Here is a 12834-nt window from a genome sequence, read left to right as displayed (position 1 = left end):
CTAACCATTACTGAATTAAGATCTAGAACAATTCTATGAATCCAACCCCAAAAGTCTGTTTATGCCTCTTCCCAGGCAACCCCTCACCATCCATTCAAACTTCCCTGCAACCCTAGGTCTCACTAGTCACTTTCCAATGCTATAGCTTACTCTTGCCTGTTGAACTTCATATAAGTGAGATATGCAGTATATAGTCCTTTGTGTCTGGCTTCTTTTGTTCAATATAATAGTCAAGATTCATCCATGTTGTATGGCCAATAGTTCATACCTTTTTATTGCTGAGTACTATCCCATTGTAGAGATATATCAGAATTTGTTTAGCCATTTTCCTGTTGATAAATATATTTAGGTTGTTTACATTATTTGAATACTAGATATAGCTGCTATCAACATCTATGTAAAAATATTTGTATGGACATATGCTTTTGTTTATTTGGGGTTAACACATAGGAGTGGAATGGCTGGTTTTTATGGTAAGTATATACTTAATTCCTTTTTTTTTTTTTACACTTAAGTATTTTATTGTATGCTGCTGCCAGTATATATAAAATAATTACCCTTGTGAAATAGAAATTTATGAAAATTCAGGGATCCCTGGGTGGCACGGCGGTTTAGCGCCTGCCTTTGGCCCAGGGCACGATCCTAGAGACCCGGGATCGAGTCCCACGTCGGGCTCCCGGGGCATGGAGCCTGCTTCTCCCTCTGCCTATGTCTCTGCCTCTCTCTCTCTCTCTCTGTGACTATCATAAATAAATAAAAATTAAAAAAAAGGAATTTATGAAAATTCCGAGAGGTAAATGTTAAGGACTGACAAAAGTAGGAGTTTATATAGTATGGCACGTGTTATAGGGATAAGCTTTTGTACAGGCTTCAAATTTAGTTCTCCTTTGAATATTCACTTGTTCATGTAAAGTGGCTTAGAAAACCATCAAAAGATTCGTTTTACTACAAAAAGGAACAGACTTGGGGCAGCCCTGGTGGCTCAGCGGTTTGGCGCTGCCTTCAGCCCAGGGCATGATCCTGGAGACCCAGGATCGAATCCCACATCGGGCTCCCTGCATGGGGCCTGCTTCTCCCTCTGCCTGTGTCTCTGCCTCTCTCTCTCTCTGTCTCTCATGAATAAATAAATTAAAAAAATAAAAAATAAAAAAAAATAAAAGGAACAGACTTTCTGGGGTCTGAAGGGATTCGTACTTGAAGATACACCAGTTAGCAGGGGGTCGTGTTGGGCATTCTGCAGACAGAATTGTTTCAAATCTGCAGCTGCCTGGGAAACTTTCACGCGGTTGAGCCCCGCTTCCAGCCGGAGCTGCTGAACCACTTTCTTCATCGTGGCGATGCTGGAGGAACCATTCATGGCGCTCGCAGGTGCTGGGCAGGCTCGTCCCCGGGTGGATCCGTCGCGCCATATACTTAATTTCTTAAAAAATGGGCCCGTTATTTAAAAATCTCATTTCTAGTTATCAAATCCATATATATGTTAAGAATTCCAGTTTCCTGATCTTGGTAGTTTAGTTGAAAAAAGCACTGTTTTAAGAGTCAGAAGTCAGTGGGATCCCTGGGTGGCGCAGCGGTTTGGCGCCTGCCTTTGGCCCAGGGCGCGGTCCTGGAGACCAGGATCAAATCCCGCGTCGGGCTCCCGGTGCATGGAGCCTGCTTCTCCCTCTGCCTGTGTCTCTGCTGCTCTCTCTGTGTCTCTTGTGAATATATAGATAAAATCTTAAAAAAAAAAAAAAAAAAAAAAAAGAGTCAAAAGTCAGCAGTTTAGCCTAAGCATTTACTTCCAGACCTGGATTTTTAAAAAGAGGTCATAGAGCCCAGTTCCCTCAGAGCTTCAGTTCCCTATGAGGGAACAATTTCTTTTTTTTTTTTTTTTTTTTTGGACCAATTTCTTTATATGGGGGTTAACAATTTCTTCCAACAATAAAAAATTGAAAGTAGTCTCAGAGTTCATCAATAGATTGGTCAAGTAAAGTACATTCCTAAATTGGAATACCATATAGCCATTAAAAAGGATGATGTAAATATGTATTTATTGATGTGAAAAGCTGTTTTCAACATACCGTGAATGAAAGAAGCAGGCTAGGGGCAGCCTGGGTGGCTCAGCGGTTTAGCACCACCTTCAGCCCAGGTCGTGATCCTGGGGACCTGGGATCGGGTCCCACATCGGGCTCCCTGCATGGAGCCTGCTTCTCCCTCTGCCTGTGTCTCTGCCTTTCTCTGTGTCTCTCATGAATAAATAAATAATAAAATCTAAAAAAAAAAACAAAGCAGGCTAGAGAGGCAGATACAGTATACTATCATTGAGGCAAACTATACAAATGGAGAGTTATATGAAAGACATATTCTAAAATATTAATAATGGTTATCTCTGGGTAGTGGGATTTAAGGCATTCTTTTTTACTTTCTTCTATGTAATTTTCTATATTGCTTAGTTTTATTTGCAATAGGCAGTATGAGTCCTTGCAGAATAATGAAGCTGTTAAAAAATAAACTTATACAACCTGTTTTTCTTGAGAATAAGATGAGAGAATGGATGGCTCTGTTGAGAAATTATGAGATGTTATCACATAAATTGAAAATATTAGTATTTAGTATTTGTTACCCCAGTCTTTTCTGGCAGTATCCTAGAAATTATCGAAGAAACAATTAGAAGCAGGAATGACTGCTCAATGCAAACACAATCAAGTTGAACATGGTGAAAAGGAAAAATTCCTAGAACTGGAAGAAATCTGGGGCAAAAAGGAAGGCACAAGTTCCTTTCTGAGCCTTGGGCTTAAATCCTGGCTGTCCCCTTGGGTGCATTATTTAAACTCTCTCACTCTCTATTTCCTTATCTGCAAAATGGGAATAATAATAATATTGGTTTCATTTGGCTGTGAGGATTAAATGAGTTGAAGTAGTTAAAGTGCTGGGCATTGGGCATATTGTAAGGGTTCATTAACTATGTTTCCTCATTCTTACTGCTAGCTTGGATGCATATAGCAAGATGATTCACACATGGTAACCCAGTTGGAGAGTGTGTAAAGAGTGATCATAGTAAAACAAGAAGAGTTGTGAGGTATTTTTGTTTGTTTTTTACATGAGGGAGAGGTGAGGAGTTGGTGTTTCCTTAGATAATGTTTTGGATCTGGGAGATTAAAGGGGCCAAGAAAAGATGCAAGAAAAAAGACAAAGGAAAGAAAGAGGAAGGAGGAGTGAGAAGGAGAGGGGGAGGAGAAGGAAGAAAAGAAAAGAACGGACTACTTCTGGATATCTAGGTTGAGGGACTGTGGGATAGGAGATAAAGACAATCAAGTTCCCCACCCTTCACCCCCGCATTGTCCCATTCACCACAGTAAGAACAGGGAGACCCAGGGCATCAGATGCTCTCTCTAGAAGACAAGATAGTACAGTGGGTTAGTGCCTTCTACTTTTTTTAAATCTCTTCAATAGGGAAATAGGATAGAAGAACTGGAAAAAGGGATCCTCAAATGTAGGGGATCTGGTTCTTTCCCTTCACGCTCTGGGATGTTGAAAGCAGAGGTACCACTCACTGTCATAGGCTGCTCTTCAATCTCACCCATTCATTTTTAAGGGAAATGAACCTGTACCCCCTCAGGTACACCTTAGATTTTATTTCCTTTACCTGAATCCACTTTCAGGTATATTTCTGTGATCAGCATAGGCAGTGATCAGCATAGGCAAAGAGGAGCCTGGGTCTTATAGATGTGAATGACTCCCATTTTGAGCAAAAGAAGGAAGTTGGATTCTTATCTTACAACATATATGAAAATTAACTTAAAATGGATTAAAGACCTAAATGTACAACCCAAACTATACAACTTCTTAGAAGAAAACATGGTGGAAAAAACTTCACAACATTGGAACTTGGCAATGCTTTCTTGTAAATGACGCCAAAAACATAGGCAATGAAAGCAAAAATAGACAAATGGGATTACATCAAACTTAAAACTTTTGTGCATCACAAAAATATTGTATGATTCCACCTATATGAAGTATCTAAAAATTCACAGAAACAGAAAGTTAGAATGGTGGTTTCCAGAGACTGGGAAGAGGGAGTTGGGGGGGTTGTTATTTAAAGGGTACAGAGTTGGGGCAGCCCTGGTGGCGCAGCGGTTTAGCGCCGCCTTTAGCCCAGGGCCTGATCCTGGAGACCCAGGATTGAGTCCCACGTCGGGTTCCCTGAATGGAGCCTGCTTCCTGTGTCTCTGCTTCTCTCTCTCTCTCTCTGTCTCTCATGAACAAATAAATAAAATCTTAAAAAAAAATAAAATAAAAAAATAAAGGGTACAGAGTTTCAGTTTTACAGGATGAAAAAGTTCTAGAGATTGGCTGCACAACAATGTGAATATGGGTAATACTTCTTAACTGTACACTTAAAAATAGTTAAGATGGTAAGTTTTGTTATGTGCGGGGTTTTTGGTCACACTTTAAAGAATAAATAAATGTCTAATGACTTTGTTTTTAAGATTTTATTTATTTATGCATGAGAGACACAGAGAGAGGCAGAGATATAGGTGGAGGGAGAAGTAGACTCCCTGAAGGAAGCGGGACTCGATCCCAGGACCCCCAGGATCACAACCTGAGCCAAAGGCAGATGCTCAACCACTAAGCTACCCAGTCCCCTAAATGACTTTGTTGTCATGTGTCACTTCTCTAGCCTGTTCCTTAAATCCTGTGGAGAATCATCCAAGGCCTGGTCAAGGAATCTTAAAGGTCTCTATGGGTATCCCAAGCCACCGTTGACCCCTCCCTCCTCCCAAGTCCTACTCAGTCTTTGTCTACTGCTCATTTGGCACTTGAGCACATGTTCAATATAACAAATATATATATATATATATACATATATATATATATGTATATATACACACACACACATATGTATAATATATAAACATATATACAAGTATAATTATTTATAGAAATGTATGTCCTTGTATCTCCCCTCTTGCCATGTAATACCTTAATATTCAACAAGCAGTTATGCCTACTTTGTTGGAACTTCCAGTCCTGGGGAATAAGCATAGAATGTAAGATTTGTTTCACAGTTATGTTTATGCAAATTCTAATTGTAGCCATAGGTTAAATTCCAAAAACTTTTTTTCTTTTGTTTGACTTACTATTTTACTCCACTTCAGTGATCTTTTTGCAGCATTCTTTATACAGAAATGAGTAAACTGAGGTCTATAGAGAGACTCAGTAATTTGTTCATGGTCATTTGTTCATGGTCATATAGCACAAGGCCCCTAATTCATCCTTGCTGATAGTAAGTCAGCAGACATTGCTTGCTCAACTGGATAGTTCATTGGACTGTTAGCTGCTTCCTAGCTTTTGCAGTTTACAAAATTTAAGCCAGCTGACATGGGGAAGAGAGTGTCCAGAACTAAAATGAACACATGTTTGACAAACCCTTAGGTCACCTAATTTTCTTTTCTTTAAAATGAAGTGTCTCTTGATGTTTTATGACATGAGCATTTTATTGAAAGTTTAAAAATGTAGATTAAAAATGTAAAAATACCCATAATTTCCCACACTCAGACACTGTCATCATTAATACCTTGAAGTATAACCTTCTATACATCTCTTGCATTCACTCATTCCTGCATCTGTTAGAAATTGGAGCATAGGTAATAGTACTGTTTTCTTACAGCTTTTATCATTTTTTAAAATATTTTATTTATTTATTCATGAGACACACAGAGACATGGGCAGAGGGAGAAGCAGGCTCCTCATGGGGAGCCCGATGTGGGACTTGATTCTGGGACTCTGGGATCACAACCTAAGCCAAAGGAAGATGCTCAACCACTGAGCCATCCAGGTGTCCCCCAAAATGTGTTTTCAAAGAGCCATATAAAATTCTACATTACCAACATAAAATTATTTTAAAGTGTTATTTAAAATTTTTATCTTTTAAAAATGAATACATGCTCAGTGTAAAAACTCAAGCAATACAGAAATTTAACATTAAAAGTGAACATTCCCCATAAATTGGATTGCTAGATTTAGCAAATAAAAAAAATACAGGATACCCAGTTAATGCTTGTGACATACTTATGGTAAAAAAAAAATTGTTTACCTGAAATTCAAATCTAACTGGATATCCAGTTGTTATATGGCAACTCTACCATAAACCCACCTTCCTTAACTATTGATATATATCTCCCCAAATATTTTGTTATGTGTATATTCCACACACATGCATAAACATATACACTTACTATGCTTTTTAATACAAAAGAGATCATAATATATATATACTGTTTCACAGCTTGTTTTTTTTTTAAGATTTATTTATTTGTTCATGATAGACATATATATATAGAGAGAGAGAGAGGCAGAGAGAGAGAGGCAGAGACACAGGCAGAGGGAGAAGCAGGCTCCATGCTGGGAGCCCAACGCGGGACTCGATCCCGGGACTCCAGGATCACACCCTGGGCCAAAGGCAGGCGCTAAACCACTGAGCCACCCAGGGATCCCCCACAGCTTGCTTAAAAAAAATCTACATCTTGTCATGTTAGTTCATATAGACCTACTTCATTTTTTAAATGGTGGTGTAGTATTCTATAGCATAAATCTAGTATAATCGAATCAAAACTTTACGGTTGGTCATTTAGATTGTTTCCAATTTTCCAGCATTACAAATCTGTAGTGATCAGCCTTCAACATATATCTTTGGCCATCTTTTTTAGTTATCTATATGAAATCTAAGATAAGGTGCACATTTAAAATTTTAATAGCCATGGCCAAAATATCCTCCAAAAAGGTTTCTACCAATCTGTAATCCTATTAATATTGTATGAAATTGCCTTTTTCTTCACATCTTATAGAATACTGGCTATGATCAATCTTTGCCAAACTGACAGATAAAAATGATATTGTGCTTTTAATTTGCACTTCTTGATTATTCATGGTATTCAAAATATTTTCATACAGTTGTAGGCCATTTATAATTTTTCTTATCAAATGCCCATTCATGTCCTTTACCAATTTTCCCTTTAGATTGTTTTTTCCTTGTTGATTTTATTCTATTTTTTAAAAAGATTTTATTTTATTTACTCATGAGAGTTACAGAGCGGGAGAGAGAGAAGCAGAGACACAGGCAGAGGGAGAAGCAGGCTCCATGCAGGGAGCCCGACGTGGGACTCGATCCCGGGTCTCCAGGATCACGTCCTGGGCTGAAAGCAGCCCTAAGCCACTGAGCCACCGGGCTGCCCAAAGAAATTTTAAATTTTTTATACTATCAGTCTTTTCTTTGATTTCATAATTGGATATTTCTTCTTCTCTCTCAGATTATTAAAATATTCATTTAAGTTTCTTTCCAGTTCCTTACTTTTTTGGTCACAGATTCATGTAAAATTATATTGATGAAAAGAATGATTCACCCCTTCATGCCATTTGCAATGATGTGGATGGAACTAGAGGGTATTATGCGAAGTGAAATCAGTCAATTATCATATCAGCTCACTCATATGTGGAATTTAAGAAACAAAAGAGAGGATCATAGGGGAAGAAAGGTAAAAAATAAAACAAGATGAAATCAGAGAGGGAGACAAACCATAAGACACACTCTTAATAATAGGAAACAAACTGAAGGTTGCTGGAGGGGAGGAGGCAAAGGGATGAGATAACTGGGTGATGGACATTATGGAGGGTACATGATGTGATAAGTACTGGGTATTAAATAAGACTGATGAATCACTGACCTCCATATTTGAAACTAATAATACATTATATGTTATTTAATTAAATTTAAATAAAAAAAAGAATGAATCCACCTCTGCTACGTTTTTTTCAATAGCTCCCCTATTGATGGACATTTGGGTTATTTCCAACTTTTTATTATTATATGTATTATAATACTTCTAATAAAAAAGCTTTTTGGGGATTTGGGGACTATTATATATAAATATTATTAAAGTTCCTCATATCAATTCATCTAAATTCACATCTACTCATCTTTAGGAAAAATTATATCAATTACATTCCCAGAAGCAGTGGTATTTGAGAGGACATGTTTCTCCATACTCTTGCCAACAAAAACTATTATGTTATAAAGCATTAACAATCTGATTAGAAAAAAGTGATGCCTTATTGTTGTTTTAATCCATTTATTTAACTATGAGTAGCATAATACATCTTTCAACATGTTTATTGGCCATTTGTATTTCTTCTTTTGTGAATTGCCTTTTTGCATCCTTATTTTTTTTTCCTACGGGAGTTTTCATTATTTCTTTTAAAGATTTATTTATTTTAGAAAGAGAATGCATGTGCAAATGGTAGGTGGGTGCAGGAGGAGTACGGGCAGAAGGAGAGACAGAGAGAGAATCCTAAGCAGATTCCCTGCTGAGCATGGAACTGGATTGATCTGAGCTCGATCTCCCAACCCTGAGATCATGACCTGAGCTGAAATCAAGAGTCAGATGCTTAATTGATTGAGCCACCAGGTGCCCCCATTAATTTTTTAATTAATTAGTTTTCAGAAATCTCTATACCCAATGTGGGGCTTGAACACCAAATCCTGAGATCAAGAGTTGCATGCTCTACCAATCTAGCCTCAAGTTTTCATTATTTTTAAGAGTAGGATGTCCATCTCTATCTAGAAATCAAATACTGTATTCACTTCACTTATTTATTAACTTGATTCTTTTTTAATTTCATCTAAGAGGGATCCCTGGGTGGCGCAGCGGTTTGGCGCCTGCCTTTGGCCCAGGGCGCGATCCTGGAGACCCGGGATCGAGTCCCACGTCGGGCTCCCAGTGCATGGAGCCTGCTTCTCCCTCTGCCTGTGTCTCTGCCTCTGTCTCTCTCTCTCCCTGTGTGGCTATCATAGATAAATAAAAATTAAAAAAAAAAAGATTAAAAAAGAATAATTTCATCTAAGAGATAACATATTTTGAATGGAACCTGGAGATTCTCATGGAATCTAAAGGAAGCTGAATAATCAGAACTCAGGATGATTGAGGAACTTCTCTCTCAAGTCTTTAGGTCTCCCATCTTTGTTTCTCTGTTTTTCTCTGTTTCTGTCTTTCTGCAGATAGGCATTTTCTCGTTTTCATGGGTGCTCCACAAAGATGGACCTTTTTCTATATTTCTCTCACTTTCAAGTAAACAGGCCTGTTCCACAAACTCACTGAGTTCAGTTCGAAATTCCTGAGAGAGAATCTGATTGGCTGATCTAAGTTAAGCATCTCCCTCTCCTCCAATCAATGGGGGCTAAAGGACAGGGCCATGTAGGGCAGATATGGCTGCTGGAGGCCACATAGAGGGTCATTAATGATTTGCAGAAAAGGAGGTCATCACAGTTTGGATATATACCTAAAAGGTTTTGACTACAAGTTGCTATTATCATATAATGTACCCTAATGCCAATTTGGACTCTGTTCTCTTAATCAGTTATGCTGTGGCATAATCTTAGTATTAGCTGGTCTTGGCAATTCTGAATCTTAAGGACTTAGAGATCTGGACACAATCTCAGCTGCCCTGGTAAGATGAATCACTTTTCTCCTAGACTTTCAACTTCTAATGATAGAATGGCTTAATTCCTTTAAGAAACTTTGGCTTCATCTGGGGACTTGGGATTCATTTAAAATTTTTTTTAAAAATTTATTTATTTAGTTGAGACTGAGAAAGAGAAAGAGAGCAGGGGGAGGGGCAGAGGGAGAAGCAGACTCCCCACTGAGCAGGGAGTCGCATGCGGGACTCAAACCCAGGACCCTGAGATCATGACCTGAACCAAAGGCAGACACTCAACCAACTGAGCCACTCAAGTGCCCATTTAAATTTCTCAATCGAGATCACCAGCCCAAGAAATTCAGAAAGAAACTGGCTCGTCTTGGGCATATTCCAGGCAGTGGCCTTTCCAGGCATAGCTCCTGACACTGTTCTGACATAAAACCTAAAAGCCCTTTGGGAATATTGCCATCAGCTTTTCTTCCTTAGGGTGGCACTCAGCAATTTGTCCCTTTGTCTCTCAACCAGTCCTTCTCCATGCCTTCTTCCCAATAAAACAAAACACAGCTACAGAGCCATTATAGAAGAACCATATGTGTTATTAACCCCTCAGATTTAAGTGGAAACTCACATTTCTGTGAGTGTCCTGATTGGGTAATACCTCATTTTGGTCAGTGTTTTTGCATAGTGTATTGGAATGGGTCAGTTCTTTATTGTGTGTGGATGACATAAGAATTGCAGATGTTTAGCATTCTTGGTCCTCAAGGAATTAATGGCTGGGGTACCACTTCCAATCTCATGAGAACTAAAAATGTCCCCACAATGTTTCAGAAGTAATTTGAGGAATAGTTGCGCTCCTTTGAGATAACTTCTGCCATGAACTGAAGTTCTGAGCTACTTGGGTCTCTTATTTGCCAGGATCTCTTTGCATTTTATGGGCTATTTATATGTGAGCTAAGACCCTAGTATTGCATGGGGCTGGCCAAGAGTTGTTTGTTCTCCTTGGGTCAGCATTCTAAGGGAGTTGTCAGGTTCCAATAACATTTTCTTCTTTTGGATCCTTGGTTAACACAACTTTAATTCATAGGTATTACAAGTTAACTTAAATTTTAGTCAGTAGACTAACATCAATTTCTGATTATTTTGTATGTAAGGCCAAGTTGAACTCAAAGCATAAAGGGAATTGTAGCAGGATATAGTGGATAGAGTGCTAAACTGGGAGTTTGGAGATCCCTTACTTACTGCCTAATTTTGAGTGAATCAGTTCCCCTCTTTTGGTTTCAATTTCTTCATCTGTAAAATGGGGAGGTTGGGCTAGACAGTCTGGTTCTTTTATAGGTCTAATATTGGGATTTTTTAATAATCTGTGTTCCCATTCCATCACCCATAAGATAGGGACAATATGTGTTTACCTCTGAGAGAGACAGAATTTTCCTTAATATTAGTAAAATATTTCAACATTGTGGCCATTCAAAAGTTAGGTCCTGGCAATGATCTAAGCTTCCACAGGTATTAGAGGCCTAAAACCAGTTTCTTATAAAATGTTTATAACTACTGTACAGTAGGAGTTTGTAAATAATGTATCTGTATGCTGATACAGTTGTTTCCCATAAGATAGTCATGTTGGAGGGGAAAAAATCATTAAAGAAGAGAAAGGGCATATAATTCAAATTTTAATAGAGGACAAGGAAGCAAAATGAAGTAGAAGGGGATCCAAGTGAAGTAGTAACGTAGGCTACTTGTACCATTGTCTATTTCTATAGTCATGTTTATGGCCACAATAGTCATCATTTCTCGAAGTGTTTTTTAAGGAATAGGCACTGTGTTGAGCTTACATATTTTATCTCATTTAATTCTCACAGCAATCCTATGTGGGCAGGCACTGTGAATACCACTTATTGGCAGAATGAGAATTTGAATCTTACAGATATATGACCCAGAACCCAAGCTTTTAAAGCCATCATATTTTACTAACTCTTATTTTTTTTAATACTTTATTTATTTGAAGGTTTTATTTATTCATGATAGACATAGAGAAAGAGAGAGGCAGAGACACAGGCAGAGGGAGAAGCAGGCTCCGTGCAAGGAGCCTGATGCGGTACTCGATCCCGGGACTGCAGGATTGTGCCCTGAGCCAAAGGCAGGCGCCAAACCGCTGAGCCACCCAGGGATCCCCCTACTAACTCTTATTTGGTACTGGGACATAAGGAAGTAGAATGCTTTCCCTTTCTAAAACCTCCTAGAAACCCAGACACTACTGGTGACTTATTCTAGTGCTGTGTGGCGTTGAAATCGTCATGGAAAACATACCCCAGGGGGATCCCTGGGTGGCTCAGCGGTTTGGTGCCTGCCTTTGGCCTCAGAACGCAATCCTCGAGTCCCGGGATCGAGTCCCGCGTCGGGCTCCCTGCATGGAGCCTGCTTCTCCCTCTCCCTGTGTCTCTGCCTCTCTCTCTCTCTATGTCTATCATGAATAAATAAATAAAATCTTTAAAAAAAAAAAAGGAAAACATACCCCATTAGGAATCTGAAATTGGGGTTTTTTTGGACAAGATATAAGCTTTCTGGATCTCACTTTCCTTATTCGTAAAACAGAGAGCTACTGAAAGGTAGAAGGCCATTTCTTACTCATCTTTTTCCCCTTTGGATATAGCGGTGTTGGACAAATAGGAATGGAAGGGGGTAGACAAGATCGTCTCTATGCTGCCTTTCTCAATCTCTGATCTTCAAATGGGATCTTGACCAGGCAGGTGTACCATTTGTACAGCAATATTTTGCTTTCTATTTTAAAAACAGAAGAAGGCATGCCCAATACTCATTACTTAACCTTTACTTTGAGAGGGTTGGTCTTGACAGAATGAGCAGGAGATTGCGGGTGCTGCGGTCTGGACCTGTGATTGACGTTCGTATCCAAGGCCTCCTTTACTTTCCAGAGACTTGATACCACTGTTGCATAACAGAAACAACACTGATAAATTGTAGTAACCCTTACGAAGGATGGCTGGAAACCAGGGAGTCACGGCACTGCCTATCCGGGAAAGCAGCTCTTAAAACTTAACGCAAACAAACCGTTTCAGGGCGAGGGGCAAACCCCTGACCGAGAAGACTGTCCTGCGTACACCCTGGTACTTGACCTTGCCCTGGTCGCTTCTCCTCCCAGACTGGTTTCCTCACCTGCAAAATGGTGGAATTGCCGCAGACCGACATCCCCGAGATTCTCCCCAAACCCCGAGCTCTAACTCCTCCCCTTGAGGGTGGGGGTGGGGCGAGCAGAAGGTCAGACCAGGAGTCACCCCCAGCCGCGGGGCGGTCCCTCTCCTCCTTCCCACTCCCCGCTCCGTCGCTCCACCGCGGTGAGGTCACGCGGGGGACGTCACGGGG

General features: G+C 39.6%; 1 protein-coding gene across 5 annotated transcripts; it reads right to left on the bottom strand.

Annotated features, from left to right (window-relative positions):
• Positions 1–800: 800 nt before the first annotated feature.
• On the bottom strand, positions 801–12825 carry LOC112641449 (guanine nucleotide-binding protein G(I)/G(S)/G(O) subunit gamma-5-like). Of its 5 annotated transcripts, none has more exons than XM_049092038.1 (4): positions 12628–12825; positions 12281–12399; positions 2064–2253; positions 801–1719 (listed from the first exon to the last, which is right to left on the bottom strand). In XM_049092038.1, exon 4 carries the CDS (start codon positions 1355–1357, stop codon positions 983–985), a length of 375 nt encoding a protein of 124 aa, XP_048947995.1. In that variant the 5' UTR covers positions 1358–1719; positions 2064–2253; positions 12281–12399; positions 12628–12825; the 3' UTR covers positions 801–982. The 5 variants fall into 5 exon arrangements, with proteins under 5 accessions (XP_048947995.1, XP_048947997.1, XP_048947996.1 ...); XM_049092040.1 differs by having other exon boundaries at positions 12287–12399; XM_049092039.1 differs by lacking the exon at positions 2064–2253.
• Between the last annotated feature and the right edge of the window lie 9 nt (positions 12826–12834).

The sequence above is a fragment of the Canis lupus genome, chromosome 12 (genome assembly GCF_003254725.2).
Source record: "Canis lupus dingo isolate Sandy chromosome 12, ASM325472v2, whole genome shotgun sequence".
NCBI classification, from domain to species: domain Eukaryota; kingdom Metazoa; phylum Chordata; class Mammalia; order Carnivora; family Canidae; genus Canis; species Canis lupus.
The sequence above is the reverse complement of the archived record's forward strand: the minus strand, read 5'-3'. Positions and strand labels throughout refer to the sequence as shown.